Here is a 23910-nt window from a genome sequence, read left to right as displayed (position 1 = left end):
GCTGATGGAGGGAGAAATTACTTCAAAGCAAGTCTAATAAGCTTCAGTTACTAGATTATCTTGAAGAATAATACTTAGGAAGACACTGATTATTAATGGAGTTTATGTAGGACTATGTTTTCAGAAGCAGTTTGTCTCAACCTGATGAGTCAGTCGTTAGGTATCTGAAATGGCAACATGCCCAGAGAGGCAATCTGACATTTAAAGTGACATTAACCTGCAGGTTATCACAGAGATGGAAATTTCTCCTGCTAAATGAAAGGACTGGAAATGGAACTAATGCATCAAAGTTCAGACAATCAACCCTTTTGTAACAAACTCAGATAAGCATCTCAAATGAAAACAAATGTACTGAGAGTAGAGGGAGTAGCTAGCTTGCATTTTCCACTTCTCCTCATCATCCGGCTGGGGTGGGTGGGCAGCTGTTGTGTGGAAATCAAGTGGAAGGTACTTCTGCATGTCACTCTTCCTTGGCACTGTTACAGGCAGAAACTTTAAAAATCTACTTCAAAATCCTCTCTCATGTCCGTCTTCCACCAGGAACTGGTGTTCCTTCCTGCAGTCCCGTCTGGTAACATACATAGAAGCCTGCATGAAGGAGAAGTACATTGTCAACTCCCAACAGCCTTGTCTAAATGGAGCACCAGACTGTCAGAAGATCATGTAAGTATCCCAAATAAAACCAATGACTGCAACGTAATTTTATCTGAAATATATAAATGCTATTTTCAAAAATTTTTAATGACACCTTTTAAAAAGAATTAAAGCACCCACTCAATTTAATACCAAAGTGATGTAGGGTCTGATTTACATACTTAAGGTGATCAGGCATTTAAGTAACCTGGGTGAACAATTGCCTTTCCAAGCAACGAAGTACGGGACTACAGAGTGATTAAGTGATTTTTCAAATCTCCCTACATGTTTATTGAGTAAAAAAAAGACACCATACTTTTCCATGATTTTCAGGTCATAATACACATGGATAACTTGCAAAACTCTGCCTGTGGCCATCAGTGAAACCATTTACATGGCAGCAGCTGGAGATGTGCCCACGCACCTACTTCCCTTTCAGAAGGACTGGCTGCCCAAAGGGCACTGATGAAAGCCAATAGGGTACATTAAGGTACCAGGACTGATATATTTTTAAGTTGGGAGAACTCACAACATATTTTTAAAGTGAAGTAATATTTAATACTCACATGTTTTCACATCTATGTAGTTACTTGATTTTAAAAATGCTGTTGTTTTTCATAATGCAAATTAATTTATCTTTCTCTGGACCAAAAAAGTTTCATGATTGCCTCTAGTTTTAAAAAAAATTATCTCTTCCTTGTTAACAGTGACATTTTGGAATATTTGTTTAAAAATAAAAATTGCTGTGGCCTGCCTATACGTTTTATTGAGTAGAAGTGATAGAGTTTATGCCGCATTAGTCATCTAGGACACACTTGGCAACAGACTGCTGCCAGTCACTGAATTTACCCTGAGTGATGCCAGCTTATAATTTGCAATCTAATGCCCAGATCCTTACTCCCCAGGTACAGGACTGCTCTGAAGCCAGTCTATCAAGTGAAACAGAAGGTTCTGAAGTCTCTGCAGTGGAAATGCTGCCCTGGTTTTATTGGCAAAGACTGTGAACAGCAAGGTAAGGAAAGCTACAGAACAGACATGAGAATTAATGACTAAATGCTACTCATGGTGGCAAGAAATAAGTCTGCCCATTTGGTTTTTTTTGAGAAGATGCCTGATTTTCTTCGGTCTGCTACACCCCAAATCACTGATGCCTTGAAACAAGGAGGAGCTGTTATTAGCTGCAATTAGTAGCTAATAGCATTTGCTACTTTTTCTTCTGCTAGCAGCACCTTTTTAATCTTACACATGGTTGGAGTTATTAATTTGCCGGGTTGCAATTCCATATAGGAATGCCTATTTCCAGGTAGAAACTGGTGACATCAGAAAGCAACACTAGTAAGTGGAATGACCCTAAGATCAATTTATGGGATGAAGTCCTCTGGCTAGGGAAATCACAACACACCCAAGTTCAAACAAGGAAGGCAATGCTCACTCTCCAGCCTCCACTGCTGCCTCCTCTCTGCTGGCCCTGGCTGCTCAGATACCAGCTCCTGGGGGGACAGCAGCTCCACAACACAAGAACAGAGCCCAGGCTGTGACTTCCATGGAAGCTCTAGCAATAGCCTTTACCTAAAATAAACTACAACTCTTTCACTGTTAAATAATGACAAGTGCAGCCTTTAAGTAAGAGAGGGGGAACAGTGTGCTTAGAAAACTGGAGGGCTTCATGACATTGGCAGGATACAGCAAATAATACTCCAAAAGCAGAAGGAGAATTTAGATGGATAAGAGGGAACTACCCCTCATAATTAAGACAACCATAACAAAAGTGTGAAATACTTGTGGGAAAATTTTCACACAATGTTTGTCTAACTCACCTACCCAAACAGACTCCAGATAAAATAGGAGTGTCTGTTTTTTTTTATCTCTGCAGTTTTAGTTTTTCTTTGCAGATTTATCTCTAAGGTGATGCCCCAGCCTGACATTCATTTATAATTTTAGAAGGATATTGCCAAATGAAGTGCTTACAGCTTAGTCTCTCCTCTCTTATATTCACTGACCAAAACTGCTGCTTCTTTATGTCCGTCTTTGTACATCGTCACTCACTGTAGCTGGTGCCACCAGAACATTCAGGTGGTAAGCGTGGAACAAGGAAGAAGAATTTGTAAATTATTTTTCATGAATGCTAGAAAAAAAAAAAAGTGCCATCTATTTGTAATAGACTCAAAAACTGGAGGGCTTCATGACATTGGCAGGATTCAGCAAATAATACTCCAAAAGCAGAAGGAGTTTTCTTATAATCAGTTACTCAGTATGAATTAAAAAAAAAACAACCAATCACTATGTAGCATTACAACTTAAGCAAAGCTGTTTGCTGGTGAAGTACTGTAAGCAATGAAAGTTATCCAAGCAAGATGTTCTTTCCCTTATTGCAGTACAGAAGCCTGTCTCCACATCAGTTACACTACATGTGAAATTGTCCTTCCTCAACTCACTATACTGTAGTAGTTTCTGCATCTAAAATGTATTCACAGATATATTACATCTCAATTGCAGATCCCAATTTTATTCTGGTGTCAGAAAATCAAACTGAAGGATGGGAAGAAGAGGAGTTCTCAAACCACAGTATGTACTTTGCTTGCCATTCTTTTACCTCAGACACTGACTGGAAAACACATACGGATTTTTTAGCTGCTATTTTAAAATGATGAACTATGGAGAATATCTCTAATGAAAGCACTATTTGGGAAAGCTTTTACACAACTGCCTTTCATTTATTAGCTTAAATGAGGGCTTTTGCTATAACACTACATGAATGCTCTAAACAAAGCAGTCAAGTTTCAAGGTTGTATGCTGGCTGGTCATCAGCAACCCCCAGTGAGAACACCAGCTGGTACAGAGCCTTCAATCTTTCCATGGCATGGATGGCTAACTCCTTGTTCTGCTACGTGAGTTCACAGGAAAGCACACCATGCTCACAAATTTTACCAGAAAAAAAACATTCTAGCCAAAATGCTGCTTTAGAGCAACTTTGAGATTATTATGAGGTATCATAGATTCATATTTCAGGCACTCTATCCTGCTAGCCTAAGTATCCAAGAAGGACTTTTCCTCACCCTCAGTGGTGTGGCTTGCAGTGCTATTAAGTATATTCTAGTAATATGCTCATCATTCCAGCCCTGAAAAGGGTCATCTTTACATTATGCTCTCAGCACCCCATGGATAAACAGTTGCTTTATAGGACTGAAGTCTATGAAAAATATTAGATTGAAAAGTCCCTGGAGAGTAAGAGACCCCCAGGATGGTTGGAATAAAATAGTTTCTGCAACTCTCAATGTACACTTTGAAATCTACTGCTCAGTTTAGCAGGTATTATTTTTAGAGTAACATCAGTTAAAGGGCCCCTCAGCAAGAGGCTATGACACTTAGACACTATGCTTCTGATTCCTTAGAGAAAAACCTCAGTTGCTCTTTCATCCTCTTTATTCTGGGTTGTTAAACCTTCCTATCCTTTTAAGTCAATTGGCTTGAAAGGAGTCATTTTTCCAGGTTTTACATGAAGAGCTCTCTACTGCCATCATGGCTAGGGTGGCTGAAGTTCTGTTAACATTGAAACACATTAGGTTTTCACCACTTGAAAAAGAAACCGCTTTGCAAAGACGGTGAGTTCAGGTGCTACATATCAACAAAAGCCCTAAACATTAGTGCAAAAACTTCAGAGCAACAAGTACACTGGTGTTTTCAGAACTTGCAGGTCTTGTAGAAACAGCTGTTGCCTGGTCGCTGCACTCTGTTGCATGACTTTGTTTTTTTGAATCTTGTGATTAGTGTCAACATCAGTGGATTCACGAGCAATGTTGGAAGTCATTCAAAATCATGAGGCATTACTGGATGATCTTCAAAGTGATATTCATCAAGCAGTCAGCAACTTAGGTGACTTACAGAGAATATTTGAAAACAACGGTACAAGCATGGTGTTAGAAGTGAACCAGAGCAATTCAGGTGAGAGGTCTCATGCAGAAGTACCAGCCTGCCAACAGGCTCTGTAAAGCCATGCAGACCAGAGAGAAAAGCTGAAAACAAAAATGCCCTGATATCCTTGGTCTGCTGGTTGTTCCTAGAGAGAGCGAAAATGGATGCAATCCCAATACAAATGGAAGAACCAAATTCAACAGTAATTTGAAATGGGAAATGAGATGAAAGGTAGATTCCTTTGAATTTTTCTGGAGTTTATGAATATGCCTTAACCATAGAAGAGCTAGCTAGTTATTTGTTAGCTTACCACTCTGTTTCTGTGGCTTGCTTTCTTCTATGGAAATGCAAAGCTTAGGTCTGGGTTTTGTTCTTTTTTTCATAGTCATGTAATATACTCTGATCTACAAAATATCAGACTGGTGCACGTGACAAAATTAAACCTTCAGCCCTTCTCTGAAACATTTTCCTGCTGTACACTGCAGTGCACAACAAAGAGCTACTGAATATGACCTACCGACATAAGCTGTTGGCTCACAGGAACATTTTCTAATGGTACAGACTATTGTCCTCAATGAACTTCAAGGTTCAAATGTTAAGGTTAAAAAACAAGCCTTAGTATAATTCACACCTAGTATGGATACTTCACAGATTTTCCAAGTTATCTAGTCTTGGCCTGGAATATTCAGCTGTTAAGATGCTTTGTAGCTTTATGAAGTAGAGCATCATAGAAAGGATCAGAAAAAGAATATGATGAGACAGTTAAACAAGTCAGACCCCAACAGATAATAACTGTTGTGAAAATGGGCAGTCACAGCTACTTACAAAACTGCTTGTCCAGGGGTTTCAAAATGCAGTATCTTTGTGACTTACATGGGCCAGTCAATGCATATTTAAGGTATTGTCTGCAGACACAAAGACGATGTGCTTTGCAGTAACCCTGACTTAAAATTAGGCTATTTTTTAAACTGTAAAAGTTTAGCTCAGATTTTAGGCAGTAAGATGGCAGTTACTGTAGAAGAACAGGTAACTTGAGTTACCCTGGCCAGACTAAGATGCTTTCCTAAAGCAGAATTTGATTTATTTTTTTAAATATTATGTCAACAGATCCACAGGAAAGGCTTCTGCAGCAAGTTTTGTTTCCCCACGTGGAGAATTTTCTAAGGAAACATTTTAACCCAATGTGGGCAAGCTTCAACAGCAGCTTGCAGAACCTCTCAAACATCGTAAGAAATCTGTCCCACGATGTGGAAGCCAACAAGAAAAGCATAGAAAGATTCCAAGACAGCACTGTGCCCAAGAAGGAATTCCAGGAGCTGGGAACTAAGTTTGAATCAAAAGTCCAAGAAAACATAGTAAAAGTTGATCAGGTGAAAAGAGAGATAGAGAACCAATTGCAAATGCAGCAGGCTAGCACTCATTACCATCTCAACACAATCAAGGCAGATACTGACACAAAGCTCAAGAAGTTTCATAAGATACAGCAGTCTCAATTCTTAGCTTTGAACAACAGCATAACAACCATGCAGCGAGAGCAAAACAACCTTGAAAATCAATTTGAGTCTTTGAAAAAAAATTTAACAGAACTGTCCTCACATCATGGGCCCAAAGATGAAAATACCCAATTAACCATCAGACAAATAAATGACATTCTGGCAGGGCACACAAAGCAGCTTAAAGAACTTTACATGGAGTCAGATGTGGCCTTCCAGAATATTGCAGTTTTAGAGAGGTGGTTTAAGGAGTTAAAAAAAAATATCTCAAAGTATAAGCCAGAAGATTTTACAATAAGTTTAATGGAGGGGTCACTTATTATGGAAGAAAATAAAGAAGCAATGGAAAGGCAGATATCAGAGCTCAACTACACCCTCTCAAATCTTCAGGAAAACTATTCAGACTTGCTGAGGTACATGGAGGAATGTCATTGCCAGAGAATATCTTCTGATGCTGACGTACTAGAGGAAGATGTAAAGAATATCACTCGTTCCCTTGAAGGCACTGGATCAAACTTTAAGGACATGAAGCACTTAGAGTCAGTTTTCAGAGATCTCTTGAGGAATGAAATTGAAGAGCTCTCCTCAGCTCTTCCATCCATCCATCAGTCTCTTAGTCTCCGTCAAGAAGAAAACAGAGAGCTTCAGTTGCAAGTTATGGCTTTTTCAGAGGACATCAACTTCTTGAAGAAGAAAGATGAAGAAATCCATCAACACATCAAGTACCTCAACAGCTCATTTGGCTCTCTTTTGAGAGATGCCATGCGGCACGAAGCAGCACTGGAGGCTGTACTAGGCGAAGAATTTATGGAAGTCTTGTTTGAAGAAGATCCTAGTATCCTAATAACATCAGTATTTCAGCTGCAAGAATCACTCAGACATATCTCAGATAAACTCCAAGAACAAAATGTGACTTTAGAATCTCTTATAAGGAGATTTCAACAGAATAATCATTATGCTCATATACCTCCTAAGCATCCCAAAGAAGAAACACAAACATCCTCCTCTCTACATGAAGTCAGCAGTCAACGCAACAACGTAGAACATATGGAACCTAACTATGAGGCTGCCAAAGATGATGCCTTGGATAGCTCAACTTATAATGATATCATGACTCTGAAGAATGATATCAAACACCTGAGCTTGGCAATTAAGAGGCATGAATCCAGAAGTGACATGAATCTCTGCTGCAATCATACAAGAGGAAATGTAATTGACCTGCTCAACATTTCTGTGGAACTTGTCTCAGCAGATTTAGCAACCATCAAGCAGAAGCTGGAGGAGCATATGCTGATTTTTAAAAAGATATTTGGAAGCAATGAAGAACTAGTTGCCTCAAATAGAAGTTTAGATGTTACAAAGATTCAGTCAATGCTGACCAGGAAAGAAAGAAAGCAACAGAGAGGTCAAGACAAGCAAAGAGAGAAGAAAAAGCCTGAGAAGCACACAGAAAATACACAGATGATAAGTGGAAGAAATACAGTGCAGACAGAACTTTTGCAAAAAGGTGGGTTCTTGAATTTGCTCATGTGCAGGTCTAGCTTATTTTTGGGCCCTACAGAGCATATAGATTTTAAGACCTGTCAGGTATCTTGTGGGATGCTGGAAGGAGAAATTCTGACATCATTTACAACTTTCCCCTCCATCAAAGTAAGTGGTTTGGGTCGAGAATCAAGTGGAGTCACTGCTGCACTTCACTTGAGGACAATAAAATTAAACCCACTATAGCTGATGGGGAACTGGACATGACCTGATACAATTCTGGATGTTCAGAACACAAATTCTGTTTGTAGAATCTTCTGTTAATGTAGTAGCAGTTATCGCTTTGGAAGTTGATGGGGAGGTGCTGGGCTTCCTGGTCTTGCTTCTTTGCTGTTATTTGAGTTTGAAAGGAGTGTACACAAAGCACCAAGTCATTCCTAATGTGGACAGTTTGGAACAGGGAGGACTGACTAGAGTGCACACTTGCATATGGCTAAGCTTCAGAGACAAGTTTTCAGAATATACTTCACTGTGACTGGCCAGTTCCCTTTCCCTGCAAACATGTGGCCATAAGCACCCGGTAATTACAACCACCACAGCTTTAGCAGTGGCTTTTATGATTGTAACACTTGCTTTGGACATAGAACACAGAGAAATAAATCAGCCCTTTAGACATCTGTCCTGCAAAACTGCAGTTAAGACTGAGTAAGCAGAGAATGTATTTCAAACCAATTTATTTTTAGGACAGCAAAAAAGTGTTACTTTTGTTCCCCTGGGTGGTCTCAGCCTTATAATTTTTTTTCTGAAAGTAGTGGTTCAGATATTTCCAGGGAACCACTTGATCTCACCCCAGGCACATACTCATTTTCAAGCATAAAGCTCTACAAAGGAGCATACAGAAATCAGGCCTGATACTGCTTCACCCTGTCTCCCACCCTGATGATGATCCTGGGGAGAGAAGAATATTCACTGCTAAAATCCTGCTCCTCTTTCTTTTTCAGACTCATCAGTGGCATTCCATGTGGGATTCTCAGAAGGAAAGGATAAAGAAAAAACTCTGAGGTTTAATGAAACTTACCTCAACTATGGAAATGGCTATTTCCCTGAACATGGCTACTTTAAAGCACCACATAAAGGTGTCTACCTGTTTGTCATCTCTGTGGAGTTTAGCTCAGGACCAGCACTAGGACAACTCTCCTTTAGCCGTGGGTACAAAAGAACTCTATCAAGTAGTCAGAGGAAAACACCAAATGGAAACACCATGACTACCTTTGCTATGGCAGAAATGGAGAAGGGGGAGAAAGTATGCTTTGAATTGTTGCAGGGCTCTGTAGTCAAACGGAGCCCACCTGGGACAACAATGGGTGGATTCCTAATATTTAAAACTTGAATAGTGACATTTTGTTTTATTGATATCTTTCCATAGATGCAATGGATCAATTCACTATTGCTTCATGTGTGATGTATTCAATCCTACTGCATGTGTTTAAACATAGCACTACCCTACATTTGTCTTCATGCTTCTTTTCTGGAAGTGTTTGGCTTCTGATCAGTTGCTTATGAGCAGCAACGGGATTTTCTTTCAAGTCATAAGCTAAGAGTTTGGACTCCAAATGTACCAGCACACATTTCCAAATAATTGCACTGTGAGAACTGTGTCCAATTAGAAAAAAATGCTTTGTGGGACTTCCTTCACATATAACACAAAGAATTTATTCTTTCCCCTTGCGGAATATTACCCTTTCATGGCAAATATACCCACCACTGTCTAGGAAGATTTTAGGAAGGACTGCATATACCAACTCTTACATTTTGTCAATAGTAGCTTAAACCAAGAAGCCAGGTCCAACTTTACCCTTTAGTAGAACACAGGCAGTCACAGACTGTCTGGGAAACTTCTACAACTCACTCCAATTCAGTATTTCAGTCTGCACACAACATCAACACTAGAAGAGATTAATCAGTTTTGTGAGATGCACCATGTGCTTTTAAGCAAGGAGCTGAGAAATGGGCCAATCTTTTTGCTTCTGGGCCTGTGTTGCATTTTAACTAAACTGCAAAAATGTAATAGTATTTTAACATTAATTATATATACATTCAGACATTAGGACAATGTCAACAATGTTTCAACAATATTGGTGAAAATGCAGTTTATTGCTAAAGATAATCCTAAAGAATAATAGTGAACTCAGCCCAGAGTTCAGCATTTAGTAAATAGTTTAAAACCAAGCAAGCAAAGAAAACCAACAACAGAAAAGCAAGCTGACTGGTCTGCTATCATTGTTGAATATAAAATAAATTTATAACTAGAGCAAACCAAAGAGCAGAATTTCTGAACTGCAGAACTTTTCTGAATTTCCAGCTCTCAAGATGACCATCTCTGGTCATGTCTTAAAATTTTCCTGTTAAAGAAAATATCCCAAAGGCTTTAATTTCAAAGAAGTTCAATTATTGTGATATTTTTCCTTGAATATCCCAATACCTTGGAAAAATTATTAAAACAACTGACTTTGCAAAAATTAAATATAATAAAAAACTTCCAATATTTCTGAATTAAGAGGTAAAATCTTCTTATGTATTTTATGCCCTTTTAAGGTAGCATTATCTAACAAATCTATTGTGCTGGTAAGAGGTCTCCTCCTTACATGCTTGTATTGTAAGCAACACTGACCTGCAAGATGATGACAAAGACACTCTGGTACCCACACTCATTGCACTTCAGACAAAGGTTTGACAAATGGACAGGATGTTTCTTTTGAGTTAGTTACAAAGCAGTTTTAGCTACTGACCTGCTGACAAGACAATATTTTCCATCCTGAGAAAACCCAACAAGGCAAACAACTTGAAGTTATCTCCCATCTACTCCTAGCCAGTAGCATTTTCAAACAAGATTAACTGGGCAGGCCTTCCCATTTACCAAGTATGGGGCCACATCTTGCCTTGCTGTGTGGCAAGCAACACCCAGTGCCTGCAAGCTCAGTCTCACAGGTTGCTCAAGTATCTGAGAGAAAGAAGAAAAATTTGAAGTGGTGAAATGTCAAAAAGGAAAAAAAGCATCAAATTTTAAGACGGGTTTTCTGTACAAATCAACAATATTGGGGTGACCCAGATGTTTTTACCAGTAGTCCTCAAATTCTGGACTCTGCTGGTGGCAGCATTCTGCAGTGCCAAGTGAAGTGTGCTGCCTAGGTCAGGGCAGCTCGAGGAACACCCCATCTTCAGTGCACACCAGCTCTGCAGCTACCAGCCAAGTTCCACAATTAAATACAGACAGGGGATATATATATTTAAAAACACTTTGCTTGTTTTGAAAGCTTTCACAGAAAGTTCCTTGGAAAAGGACATGACAGGTAGTAGACAGGACAGCAGTTCATCCAGACAGGACTTTTTAAGGTTTGCTATCCTTGCGCTTACCAGTCTACTTTTTCTTGAAGGATAAGCAAAGCGAGTTCAGAGATCATGTACTCCAGAATGAACACAGTGTTAACATAAAGATGTTTCCATGTTTGTATTCTTCAAATATGTTCTTAAGTTAGCCACCTGCACATACAGTGAAAACATACTTGACTGGAACACTCATTTTTAGACTATGAAGCAAAAAAATTACCTAATGTAATGAGTTAAAACATACTATTGGCTGCCAGGAAACCTGATTTCCTTCTAAAGTGACAAGAGAAAAGATGATTAAGCTACTGGGTGGTGGTTATGTTTTTAAAAATTAATACATCCACTTTTTAATAAACTTCTATCTAAGCCACCTGTAAAATTCAAGCAAACTATTTGACTACTGGTACAAATTTAATACCCCACACCTCCTCCACAGTGCTTGTTTTGTTTTTTTGTGGTTTTTCAGGGGTTTGGTTTGTTGGTTATTTTGTAAGATTAATACAGCCACATCACCTGTGTCTTTAGGCAACAGACTAGAGGAAACTCTTAATGAAGAGACTGTGGATTCCAATTAGGACCTACAGGAAGGAAAAAATTGCCACAAACATGACAAAAAGACATGGATGATTAGCTCACAGTTTAAAAATAAAAGCTATTGGTTGACTGAGTGGATTAAGAATAGGGAATGTGACAAACCATTTGAAGCTGGCTATATGCATTAGGAAAAGACAGCTGTCTGTAGGAGAAGACAAGTTCTTCCAGTTTATCTCACAGGAGACCAACCAGACTAGCTTGCCTGATGGCAGTTTCAGCCAGGTTCCAATAGGCACAGAAACATGAATGCTCACTCCAAGATAGAAAAAAAAAAAATAATAAATAAATATAAATAACCTGAACTTTATATTTTAAAAAAAATAAAAAATGCTTCCAGCTTTTCATAGTACTTCCCAAATATCCTGTAACTGCCAAAAAACATTGCCAATAGCTCAGGTTTCTGGATTTCCAGATCAAACCACTAAGCTTTATAAAAGTGAACATATTCATACCTTTGCATAGTTTTGTTACTGAAACTTTTATAGCTTCAAGAATCAGCCCTAGCGCTTCACAGTTTAAAATTAAAGTTCCTACTGTATTTTTTCTTTTCTGTTACTATAATGCTCTCCTTCCTTACTTTACTCAAAATGCAAGATACCCGGTGTGTACCAACGATTTCACTTTCTACATAGCCATCAGTGCCTGAGTTCCACAAAAAGATCCATCTAAAACCATTTCAGATATGCACATAATGCCAGTCTCTGCAGTCCATGGTGGTTACCCCTTATGAACCAGATTCATGAAGTGGTCAGCCCCCAGACTGGTCCTCTCATGATTTGCAGTTGGTGTTGATTTACTGCATTAATATCAGTGGGAAAAATTGAAGTGGTATCTCAGGGAGAGGTCAAAAATAATAATACACAAATGATAACTTTTATATTTCGTATTAGCAGGCAATAGAATTTATTTCCATTTATAACAACCCCCCATTTTTTTTTAAAGGATCTTTGTATCTTTAGGATATAGTACCACCCTGTTATTATTTGAGAAGCAACATTAGGGGAAAAAAAAATTAAGTGCTCATCAGAATGAAGACTGGTGCAAAAAGCTTCAGTTACCCACAGTACATTGAATATGTTCTCTTGTAACACTACTATGAAATTCCATTTTTCAATCCAACCATGATCAGTGTGCTCCATTAAGACATTCCACAAATGACAGAACAGCCACAACCATAGGAAAAAAAAAATTACTTTACCAAGATACTAACCGTAAGGAGAGAAAAATCTTCATGCAGTTTAATTTCCTGGCATTACATATTGAAGAAAAAAAGATTTTAAACTACGTACAGTCTAGTCTTCTGCTGTATTTTCCAGAATTCCAATGCAAGAATTTAGCTTTTGACTTCACAGGAGAAAGAAAGTGTTACAATTATCTTTTGTAATATACTGCTAACAGGTTATACGATGCTCAGATATCAAAACTTTCTCACTACTGTAAAAACTTCAGATTATTCTTGATCAAAGGCAAAAAGAGAACAGGAATTGGTCTTCTCTGTTCCTCCTTGCAAATTAAAAGTGACGTCTATGGAAAACAGTAGCTGATACATTTCTGCAATGAGAAAAAACTGAGATTGTACAGAATTGTGTACTCACAGATGAGATATCCCCTTGCTTGGTCTTTGTTTGCTTGAATCATAAAACTCCATGAATTTAGCAGACTATACAGAAGCACCTGCATCATTTTGTAACCACCAGCACCTAAGTATATTAGCTCAAATATCTTAATTTGGATATCAATACACAAAAAGAATGTTGTATACAGTAGGAACAAAAACCAAAAAACCAATTACAGAATCCCCCATCCCTTGATTTTTTCTCTTCTTAGTTGAGTAGCTTGAGGCTCTGGAAAAAAAACAAACATAAGTGCACTTGCATATGCTCAAATAAAATAATTACTGAATTTTTACTTGCTTCTTGCTTTGCTATAAGGCAGGGATAAAAATCAGAAGGGATTTCACTGTTGTGCCCAAATTTAGACCAAGGAACACAGACCTGAAGCTTGTAAAAGTACCAAATAATTCTGAACACCACTGAACAACAGAAGTGATCATTAACAACTTACTCAACAACTGTGGGGGGAAAAAAAACACCATAAAACAAGGTATTAAAAAGTAGGGAATGATTTAGTTACAGTATTATGATTTCCAAGTAATTACATTTTAAGGCAAAATCTTATAGTAACAAAACACGTAACTAATGTGTACTAAAATAAGGTTATTTACTTAAAAATGATACATTGGACATAATCTGTGTACAGAACAAGCAATTCATGGTAAACTCAATAAGGCACCTTCTAAAGCAGATGCTGTACAAAATACATTAGTGTGTTACATTTTTAAAGGAGTATTCTACACTTCGGGCATATAACAAACACAAGAGTGTGATCACTTGTCTCGTTCCACTCTTCTTTCATATTTTATTTACATCTTCTCTAGGTTAACTACAATGTTATTTATTCTTCTTGTATACAATATAGTACATTTCATTTTGGGCATGGCATGTCAGAGCACAAATGTCACTACATGATGTGGGCTTCTATAATTGCATTCAAAGGTCAAATATTACGAAGTAACAATTACATGAGATTTGTTAAAACATTAGAAGTAACTGTGCACCTCACTTCTGCCATACCAACGACAGATCCATATGGCACTGGATCATGCAACACTGCCAACCATTGTCAGACACCATCCCTACCTGGAATAAAGGTTTGTGGGCTCAGGACTTTTGACCTCAGAGGCACTGTCAGAAGAATGAGCAAAAGCTAAATTGTCCTACTATTTGTCAGAAGATGAGCACATAACTTCCCTTTAAAAATACCTGCAATAGCCAAAGAATGCTTTTTAAATTATTATTGTTACTTTTAAAACATTTTATACCATTAAGCTATAGTCTGTGAAGATGGCGTAGATTAAATGTATCCAGATGATTTGTTTTATAAACATTCAAATGGTCATTTAGATCAAGATCTGAAATTTGATTCTAGACTGCTATGGAGGTAACTTAAAATATTTATTTTACATTTTATTCAATACTTTAAAATAGTCTAATTAAGAAAATAATTGGAGAAGAGGGATGGACATTGGGAGAACTGCCATTTTCTAGGGAAAAACACAGGAAAAATTACACATTGAGTAAAACTCCGAATAAACTCAAAATGTAAGCCTACATTTTTCTGTAGGAATATAGTGTTTCCTGTGGAATTTACAAGTTAACCAGGAACACAAAAACTTCCCTTTCAATTGCTGCAACAGTAAAAATTATATAAGTGACTCAAATTATTTTCTACATAAGTGAAATCATATGAAGCAGGTTAAACAAATACAAAAAAAAACCCCTCCGTATGTGAGTGTTTAAGAACTTCAAGGCACAGTCTTCATACTCCCCAGGACATTTTCCACACTTCTGATTTTTATATTTTTTAAAAATATAATGAAAAAACATTTGCCAGTTTGTGGGGATTTTTTTTTAACGACTAAAGCTTAAAATTTTGACTAAGAGAATGAGATTAATCACACTCCAACAGAAGAATCCTATTTCTGTCCCTGACCTTAAAGGCTTCTGAACTTTACATTTTTGCATAAAGCTTTAGAATCTGCACTAAATATGCTTAACTATGTAAAAATTAATGGGCTAGCTTTGAATGAAGTTTGTGTTCTGTTTTGGGTTGGATTTTTTTAAAAAATGATTGCTAAAAATCAGGATAGACATAGTTAGACTCCAAACAGTAAATTACTTCACATGGAATGTAGATACGTGCTCAATTGCTTTATGGAACTAGGTCCCTTGGCAAAAACATTGTGGAATATCAGGGAATCAAGGAATGCTAAAGACCTAGCAGCTCCTGTTCATAGGTTTGAATATGAACCTAGTAACTGAAGTGCTGAAAAATTACAGTGAAGCTTAAGGTGAAAATCACTTCAGATCTTTAGATGTGTACCAAGCATCACCATCCTGTTGCCTCATAAATGCCTAAAAAATGGAAGAGAAAATCAGTGAATAATTAAAAACTACTGGAATTCAAACTTCCAGCAATGGCTTCCTGAAGACCTGGGAAAAATTAATTATAAAAAAAAACCCCACAAAGTAAGTTTACAGTTAATTACGCTGTTGCAACTTCTAAATGAAACTTGAAAATATTTTAAATAGGAATGGGTTAATTTAAATAGACCTCCATGCTCTTAAAGTTTAAGCTAGCAGGGTACCTACATAAGCATTTTTCCCTCTTCTTGATAAAAATCCCAGAGAAGGGGAAAAAAAAAAGCTTATCCCTTACCTTTTTTTGGCTCACAACAAGTATTTTCCAACTATGTGCAAAAATTATGCGTGAAGACATGACTAACAATTTCAAACTCCTCATTTTTCTTGGCAATGGACGGAGAAAAACTATTTTAAAAAGCCCTTTATCATGAGGATTGTGGCACACTATCATATAGCTCTTGCTATTTTCAAATAATTTAAAATCATAGTTGACACACCTATGAACTTTTTAGCCAGAATACATATTATTAAAGGCATTACTGAACAAAAGTAATGACTTTATTTTTTTTTCTTAAAGAAATGTCCCTTGAAATAGCTAGTTTTCTATAAAATATGTAGAACTGTTAAATAAAGTCTGTACATCACAATAGAAAATAAAAATACTGCAATCTTTTGCCTGACCATTTACACTACGTGAACTACAGAATTAAAACAAAAAAAAATAACATACTAGAAAGTTGTAATTGTTCACAAACCACATCAGTTCTTCATTACTTCGTTTTCAGTTGTATTTTCAAGGGAAATTTAAACACATATCAAAACAATCTCCACATACATATCTTAAAGACAACAAATCTGGCATAAATCATTTTGAGGTTTTAACATTTTTGCCATCAATTTTAACACTATTCCTAACTTTTTTTCTTCAAATCTCAGCTATGGCATGTGTGTGTGTGTGCGCATGTATCTTATTGTATATACGTACCTAGGTGCCTGTTTTTTTTTTTTACTAAAGCACAAAACACACCATATAAATAACTTCCCTTTTTAAAATTACCTAGAATAAGATTTACAGTACAAAGTTATAGGCACTTAAATTATCAAATAGGTTCAATGGTTCCAATACTGTGTGTGGGTCTTCAGATGATTCATGCATGTGAAGTTTCAACTTGAGTTACGGTTCCATTCTCTAACTTCAAAGCAAGTGCCAAAGGGATTAAAGATCAATAATTCTGCCTTACAGGAACCTCATGGAGGCGTTCTGGTTTTTCACCAACTTGTCCAGATCAGTGAAGCAAAGGAGGGAACTACAGTTTCCTGAGCATGCCAAATAGTTGGCACAGTAGGAACAAATTTTGCAATTATGTTCAATTACTTTATCTTAATGAATTAATCTTTCAATGCCATTCTTTCCAAATATGCCTAACTAGAACTTATAAAACACCCACTGATTTACCTTACCTCAAATCTGGAATTTTATAACTGTCCACTAAGTGGCCCACAGATGTGCTTTGCTGCATTTACATCAAAGCAATCCAGCTCAAAATCTTATGTACGTTGTGGATCTTATCTTCCACTGCTGATACATTCAGCTCTCCTGGTCTTGACCACTACTGCATTCTCTGATCTTCAGAGTGCCCAGCGAGCGCCTCCTGCCTTCCCTCTTTTGTGTCTGGAAATTAGATCTGTTCTCAAGCCTTCCAAAACTTGTATTTTGCCTAGTTTTGTCAAATGATGACACAGCATGCTCCTACAGCTGACCAATTCCCTCCTGCATGGAGAAAAATTCAGATAACGACAGGCACCTACTAGTGAGTCCTAAAGGCAAAACACATCATCAATGGTCTTTTAAGATGTATTCTACAGCAAAAATGCTGGTTGCGTGTGGCATTGTGAAAATTATGTCAAATTTCAGAGTCATTAAATTATGGAGCCCACTAGACTATAAGTGTGATGATCCAAGCAGTCTTGAGACCTCTAAGAGAGACTGTTTCAAGCTCCCTATAGACTTAAGTTTGCATCTCTTAACATATTAATTGTTCACATTTTTCAGTTCTCCTTGTGACCAATACAAGAATAGAGATAAAATCGAAACTGAGATTTTGGAAGATAGCTTAATGACAAGGAGTAAATTCTGTAGCAAATCTGAATTGTGGAGCCACAAAATGCATGGAGCTCTGACTAGAAAACTTTGTTCATTTCAATGGTTTCTTACCTATTCCAAATGACAGCAAAATAATCCTGGCACACACATAAAGGCATAAGGAACTGTTAAACTGAGTAGTATCACAAACAGATTCATAACTTACAGGCTGTTTCACAAAAACTTGGTATGGACTGACTAGGTTTTACCAGGTAGAAGGCAAAAAAAGCTTATATTCTCCATCTCTGTTGAATCCATATAGCTTGTTAGGCTTTCACAGAAAGCACTGTAATCTGAACATTTAATTCAGTACCCAGAGTTTTACTGGAGACTCACTAAATATGACTGAAGTCTCAATGCAGCTCAAACAAAAACAAAATGTGTACTTTATCAAGGCTGTCCATATTCAAAGCATGTAGTGTGTATAAGCTCTCAGTATCACAGTCTATGAAGTACTGAAAGATTTGATTAGCAGCCTGTAGAAGTGTGCTGAGAAAATACACTGAATCTCAGTTATTTCCTCTTTCCACATAGGTCTCACCCATGTTTGAGTGAAAAGATCTAGGAGTCCAGCTTTGCTCTCCAATTTCATGTTACTATGTCAAATCTTTACATCTTGTGATTCCACCATCTTGGCAAGAGTCTTCTTGATCCTCAAGGCAGTGAGCCTTGAAGCAGGATTGTGAGCCCAGCATTCAGACATCAACTTCAATATTGCTCTTAAACACTGTAAAATAAAAAACAAGGAATGGTATTGTAACAACTGACTGATCTAAAGTGTGTCATTTCCATTCACTTTCAAGTCTAAACTATAGAACTCTTAATTCCAAATGTCAACTACATTTTCTGAAAAACTGGTGATAGAAAACTATTACAGACAGACCCACTAAAAAAACCCCTAAACCAACAACTACGTCTCACTTCATTTTCCTCCCCTTCACTGCCTGCTATTACAGTACCTGTAACAACACCCAAGTGTTTCTTTCATTTCACAAAGATGCATTACCAGAACTCGTCATTAAAACTCAAGAACAGAGGTACAAAAATGGTAGCAATAAGCAGAAAAATTTCCATGTATATGGCAGAAAAAATGTAGAGAAGTTTTTTACTGAAAATGAAAAAGTTTCACAAGGAATTTAGCAGTCAAAAAAAAATATATGGAAAATACTCAGATTTCCTAAAAGAAAGCAAGGATTTTGGGAAAAAAGAATTTGGCATATCTGGCTTGCTACGTGAAGTAGGTACATCTTATTTACTGCATTCAAGTTGCAGCCCTCTAAAAATATATTTTGATTCTTTTATGTACATCATGGCTAGTCTCGGAATGTACCAGTAAAAATGCAATAAAACCACCCCCCAAAAAAACTACAAAGTAAGACTACAAACACAAAGAAATCACTTCATATTCCATGAAATACCTCATGCCACAAACCCATATGCTATGCCCATTAAGACCAATAAAATAAATTAAAAATTCTTTTCAGTTTTAGCTCCAATCAAAACTCTGAAAAATATTCTACTATACAAAAGCTCTCAGAGCAGTATTTACACACTTGGATGCTGCCAAGGGTACCTTCTCCTCAGATCACTGAAAAGACACATACAAATTCAGCATTCTGAGTGGATTTCAAACGTATCTTTCTATTGTTACTGTGAGGTTTTCAAAATATCAGAATGTGTAAATGTAGTCCCTTTTTTACAATGTTTTAATATTTATGAAACTGAAATATCTTTCTGTATTAATGAACAAACTGAACTAATTTTTCCTTTCAGCATACTCACTTCATCACTATTCCACCTGTTTGATACAACCGGGCGAAGGCGTTTGACACACACCACTTCTCTCATGTCCTCATAGGACGGATCACTTGGCACCATGTCATAATATGGCAACTGATACTCTTCAACAATACCTGGAGACAAGTGTGAAAGATGATGAAGCATTAAAAAACCAAATCTATATCTCTACTCTCAGATTTTCTTAGCAAGGAGCAAAAATTAAGTCAATTTTGTGCTAAGACAAATCCAGCACACTCTTATACTGTGATAAAAATCCCAAAATATCACTATAGACATATACCAGAAAAGTTCCAATATTACAAATACTAAGTTTAATAGCTACAGTAATTCCTTGCAGTACCTTTGACTTGGATAGCCAATGTAGAATTCGACATCTCCTAATCTACTACATGCTACAAAGAAACAGGGTGAAAGCATAAGGTGGGAGAATACAAGTAAAGACTACAAGGTCATAAAAGAGTGAATGAAAAGGATGAATCACAAAAATATGTGCAAGGAGAAAACTTAGTGACACCAGAAATGCAAGAAAGTAAGAATATCTTATCAATTAAATTTCAAAAGTATTATTAACAGCACAGGGGTGAAATAAATCTGCAACCCACTATTTCTCACAGATCAAGCACTCTGCTTTTTAAGCAAGAAAAAAAAAGCCTGAGATACTTAATTGTAACAAGGGAAAACATTTAGTTCAGTGATTTTCAAGCTGTACTCTGGACAGACTGTTAACTACTGCTTTTAAAGAATGCAAGCCTGTTGATATGTCACAAGCAGGCTTGTGACATTATTTCCTGGAGAAGTATTGACAAAGTGAGACTAGGGCCTGGTACATCTTATACAGAATATCGAAAAGTTTACCTCCTGTGACACAGCGCCGAGCCATTTCCCAAATGATCAGCCCAAAACTGTAGATATCAGCCATGATGTATGGTTGGAAATGATTTTTATTCAAGCTTTCATCTAGGACCTCTGGAGCCATGTAACGTTTTGTTCCCACTCTTGTATTCAAGGGAACATCAACTTCGTTTGTGTCACTGTATGAAAATATTAGTAAGGTAGTGAATTGTGAACTATTACAAAGCATGACATGAAGGTCTATATGATGCAATCACTACATGGCAAAGCTTCCTCTTACAAAACAAATTATCTCTTTTGTTTCCCTCTCAATACTACAGGTACAGCAATAAAAACCATAGTGAGTATAGAAGTTGACAGTTTACTGTTGCTTTTGCAAGACACTGAAAACACATATGAAAAAACTGAATTTAAAAATACTGTAAAGATGAGGGGGGTTTTAATTTGGTAAAAACTTAGAAAATGATTTGCAAAAGGTTTACGCTTTCTTTCAGGCTCTACTGTAGCAAAAGAGAATTCTCTAGCTCCACTGAACTTACAGTAAAGAAAAATATTCAATAATATATTATTACTTTTTAAATTATGTTTCAACTCCCTTACACTGTTAAAATTTTCTAGGAGATAATTCATAATGTAATGACAGGATAGAAATTGCTGTGAAAGGCCAGCTTTGAATAATCAATAGATTTATCTCCTGTTCTTTTGCTCTACAAATCTGCTTTTATTTTCCAGAAGAACAGTCTTTTCATTGTTCTCCTAACAACCTATTTTCATCTCAATGCTTACCAGGATTCAAAGGAAGAGCAGCATTTTACTCTAAAAACTGAAATAACCTGAAGTATGCAATCAAATTACTCCATCTTCTGTTTAAATTGGACAGCTGGTGCATTAAAAAAAGAATAAATTATAAGAGTTTTCCCACTACAGAGGATTTGTTCATCTACCTGTTAAACTTGACTGCGAGACCCAAGTCAGCGATGCAGCAAGTTCCATTTTTCTTTATCAAGATGTTTTTACTCTTCAGGTCCCTGTGTGCAATAGCAGGCTTGCCTTGTGTCCCATAAATCTCTGTATGCAGATGGCACAGACCACAAGCAGCAGAATACGCCAGTTTGAGAAGAGCCCTGTTGTCTAGTGTCGTGCATTTCAGAAAATCATACAAAGATCCGTTTTCATGATAATCTGTAATTAAGTAAAGCTGCGTCCAGGAGCCAGTACCTTTAATATCTGCAGCTATGAAACCTATAAAAAAATATATTAAAAGTTACAATATATTTGTGCATATTTTTCTATGCAAAAGATTTTGAAAGAATTTTTAAAACTATATTGTCTTAGACTGTATTAAAAAAAACACCCTGTTCCCCTTATGAAAACTAATAAAGTAAAAGCTCAGATTTCCACTATAGATGAGGTTGCCATTCGGGTCTTTCAGTAAAGAGACTGCAGACTTGTTTTCAACCAAGAGCAGCAAGATTCTATCCTTTGAATAACATTTTGCCAGCATACACTAAGGAACACCCATATGGTTATTCCATGGAAGCCACCATATACCTCTGAAGCTGCCCACCAAGAACCCCTCCTCCTCTGCCCTCACACAAGCCTCCAGCAGAGCCCAGCAACTCGCTGCTTCCTTACCCAGGATGTTTTCATGGCGCATTAACACAGTTTGATAAATCTCTGTTTCTCTGAACCAACTGGCTTCTTCTGTGGTGAAAAACACTTTAACTGCAACTTTTTCACCCCTCCATTTGCCCATCCACACTTCACCATATCGTCCTTTTCCAACTTGCCTCACCATCTGAATTTGTTTGGCAATAGTGCGCTGAACCTAGGAAAGGAACAAAAAAGTGTTCAAAATGAGTGGGTGGAGGAGGGAAACCCAACAATTAACCAAAAGCACCTGGACAAGCTGCTTGGATTGCTTTGAATTTTGATTCCATTGTAAAATTTGTACTATATTATTTTCCACTTATCCCATTTCAAACTCATTATTGCTGCTTCCAAGGAAGAATGGCATAACAAACCCAAAAAGTTTAAATCAGCTCAACTTCTTATTTAATTCAGATCCTTTATCTTACATTTTATTTGTTTCTATTTCATAGAGAATTACAGTAATCTATCTCACTATTTTTTTATGCAAGTAGTATATAGGATGGTGAATAAAAAAATAACAGCTATCAGCCAATAAAACACAAATTTATTTTACTGGACAGTGGATACCAAGAAAACAAATATCCTTGAGGTCGCTCAATTTGATGTTTGTATTATCCATTCATTGCATGTTATCTTAATGTCTTAATTTTCCTTTAGACTTTGCTGATGCCAACAGTTTTCCTAACACAATCTAATTTCGCACTTTGTTTCAGTTGATTATGTGAAGACAGGCTTCTATACATGTTTAGTTTGTACTATATCTTTCACAGTAATTGCATATAAAATAATTAATTAACATACTGGAAGGAGAAACTGTTTTGTTCTAGGCATTAGGTACAAACAAAATTTGGTATCTGATAAGTCCAGTGAAGAAAACTCTTAGTTAATGATTTACCAACAACGGTAGTCCTGATCCACTCCCAGAACTCTGTGACTGGTCAATAAGGTCTTTTAATGACTCCCCAGCTGGAATAAATGCTTCATCTTGCTCTAGGTCACGATTATAACAGTGCCTCTTTGCCATTGACTTACAGTAATGCCTGCAAAAGCAACAGGAGAAGTTGAGCAATAAGTAGCAAATTGTTTTAGGAATAAATGTAGAAGTTTTATTAAAAGAAGAAAAAAAATAGAATTAACTATACAGGTGTTTTTTTTTCCCAGAAATGTAACTAATATTGTCTTTTTAATATTAAGAAGCTGTTGTAATGCATTTAGAGGCACAACAGTTTATTCTGAGTCAAGTGGAAACCCAGCATTTTCAATAGTCAGCTGACAGCCAGTGTTAGCAGCATAACACCACTGGTTTGGGTTTGAAACAAGACTGAACCTCAAATCATGGCAGATAGGGCTGACACATGCACACTTGTGCTGAAACTGTTAGAACAGCGATCACCATCAGCACACAGCTGGAGCTGACAGAAGCAGACATAGTCTCTCAAACTGCACTTGCATGAATTGCCATGGCTGGTCTATTATTTGGTTTCGAAACACAGCAGAAAATGAAAAGTTGTAAAACACATCCTTGTTGCTTTAGGTTTGCAAAGCATGTTACAAAGGCAAATCTCAGAAGTAGATGCAATTTAACTGTCAAAATTGACTGAAGATCCAAACCCAAAAGTATTAAGATACTCCTGTTTATTGGATGCTATAGCAAAGTTATATGTAGCTTAGAAAACGGTAAAAACTTTTTAGCCAGAGGAAAGGATCAAATTCACTTAAATTCTATGCTGTGAACATTAAATTTCACCTAGCAAACTGCTATCCGCAGATATATAAAATTTAATTACAACATTGCAAATAAAATGCTTTCCTTACTTGTAACAAAAGCAGCTAAATAAGATGATCATGACAATTATGCAGACTGCCATGGAAATCAAGACTGCCATCCAACGAATGCTGCCATCAAAAAGTCCATCTATTAAAAAAAAGAAGTGTCCGAAGTCTATTAATTAAACATCTATTGTAAACAGTTCATTTA

At 36.9% G+C, this 23910-nt stretch overlaps 2 protein-coding genes across 3 annotated transcripts in view; one reads left to right on the top strand and one right to left on the bottom strand.

Moving 5' to 3' along the window:
* MMRN2 (multimerin 2) overlaps nucleotides 1-9024 on the top strand; it is a 20944-nt gene extending 11920 nt beyond the window's left edge. The window contains exons 2-7 of the mRNA XM_010001123.1: nucleotides 541-663; nucleotides 1539-1645; nucleotides 3130-3198; nucleotides 4402-4575; nucleotides 5653-7545; nucleotides 8522-9024. Of these exons, the coding sequence (XP_009999425.1) occupies nucleotides 541-663; nucleotides 1539-1645; nucleotides 3130-3198; nucleotides 4402-4575; nucleotides 5653-7545; nucleotides 8522-8910 (2755 nt within the window). The 3' untranslated portion in view covers nucleotides 8911-9024. The remainder of the gene's footprint in view (nucleotides 1-540; nucleotides 664-1538; nucleotides 1646-3129; nucleotides 3199-4401; nucleotides 4576-5652; nucleotides 7546-8521) is intronic.
* An 8930-nt stretch (nucleotides 9025-17954) lies between these two features.
* The window catches only part of BMPR1A (bone morphogenetic protein receptor, type IA), a 39327-nt gene continuing 33371 nt past the window's right edge, over nucleotides 17955-23910 (bottom strand). For both annotated transcript variants that reach the window (XM_010001120.1, XM_010001121.1), the window contains 7 exons: nucleotides 23748-23847; nucleotides 22828-22972; nucleotides 21915-22107; nucleotides 21224-21521; nucleotides 20283-20458; nucleotides 19410-19540; nucleotides 17955-18354 (listed from right to left, as the gene is read on the bottom strand). In XM_010001120.1, coding sequence (XP_009999422.1) covers nucleotides 18229-18354; nucleotides 19410-19540; nucleotides 20283-20458; nucleotides 21224-21521; nucleotides 21915-22107; nucleotides 22828-22972; nucleotides 23748-23847 — 1169 coding nt within the window. In that variant the 3' untranslated portion in view covers nucleotides 17955-18228. The remainder of the gene's footprint in view (nucleotides 18355-19409; nucleotides 19541-20282; nucleotides 20459-21223; nucleotides 21522-21914; nucleotides 22108-22827; nucleotides 22973-23747; nucleotides 23848-23910) is intronic.

Source organism: Chaetura pelagica, unplaced genomic scaffold, assembly GCF_000747805.2.
Source record: "Chaetura pelagica isolate M959 unplaced genomic scaffold, ChaPel_1.0 scaffold346, whole genome shotgun sequence".
Classification (NCBI taxonomy): Eukaryota; Metazoa; Chordata; class Aves; order Apodiformes; family Apodidae; genus Chaetura; species Chaetura pelagica.
This window is presented reverse-complemented; position numbering and strand designations above follow the sequence as displayed.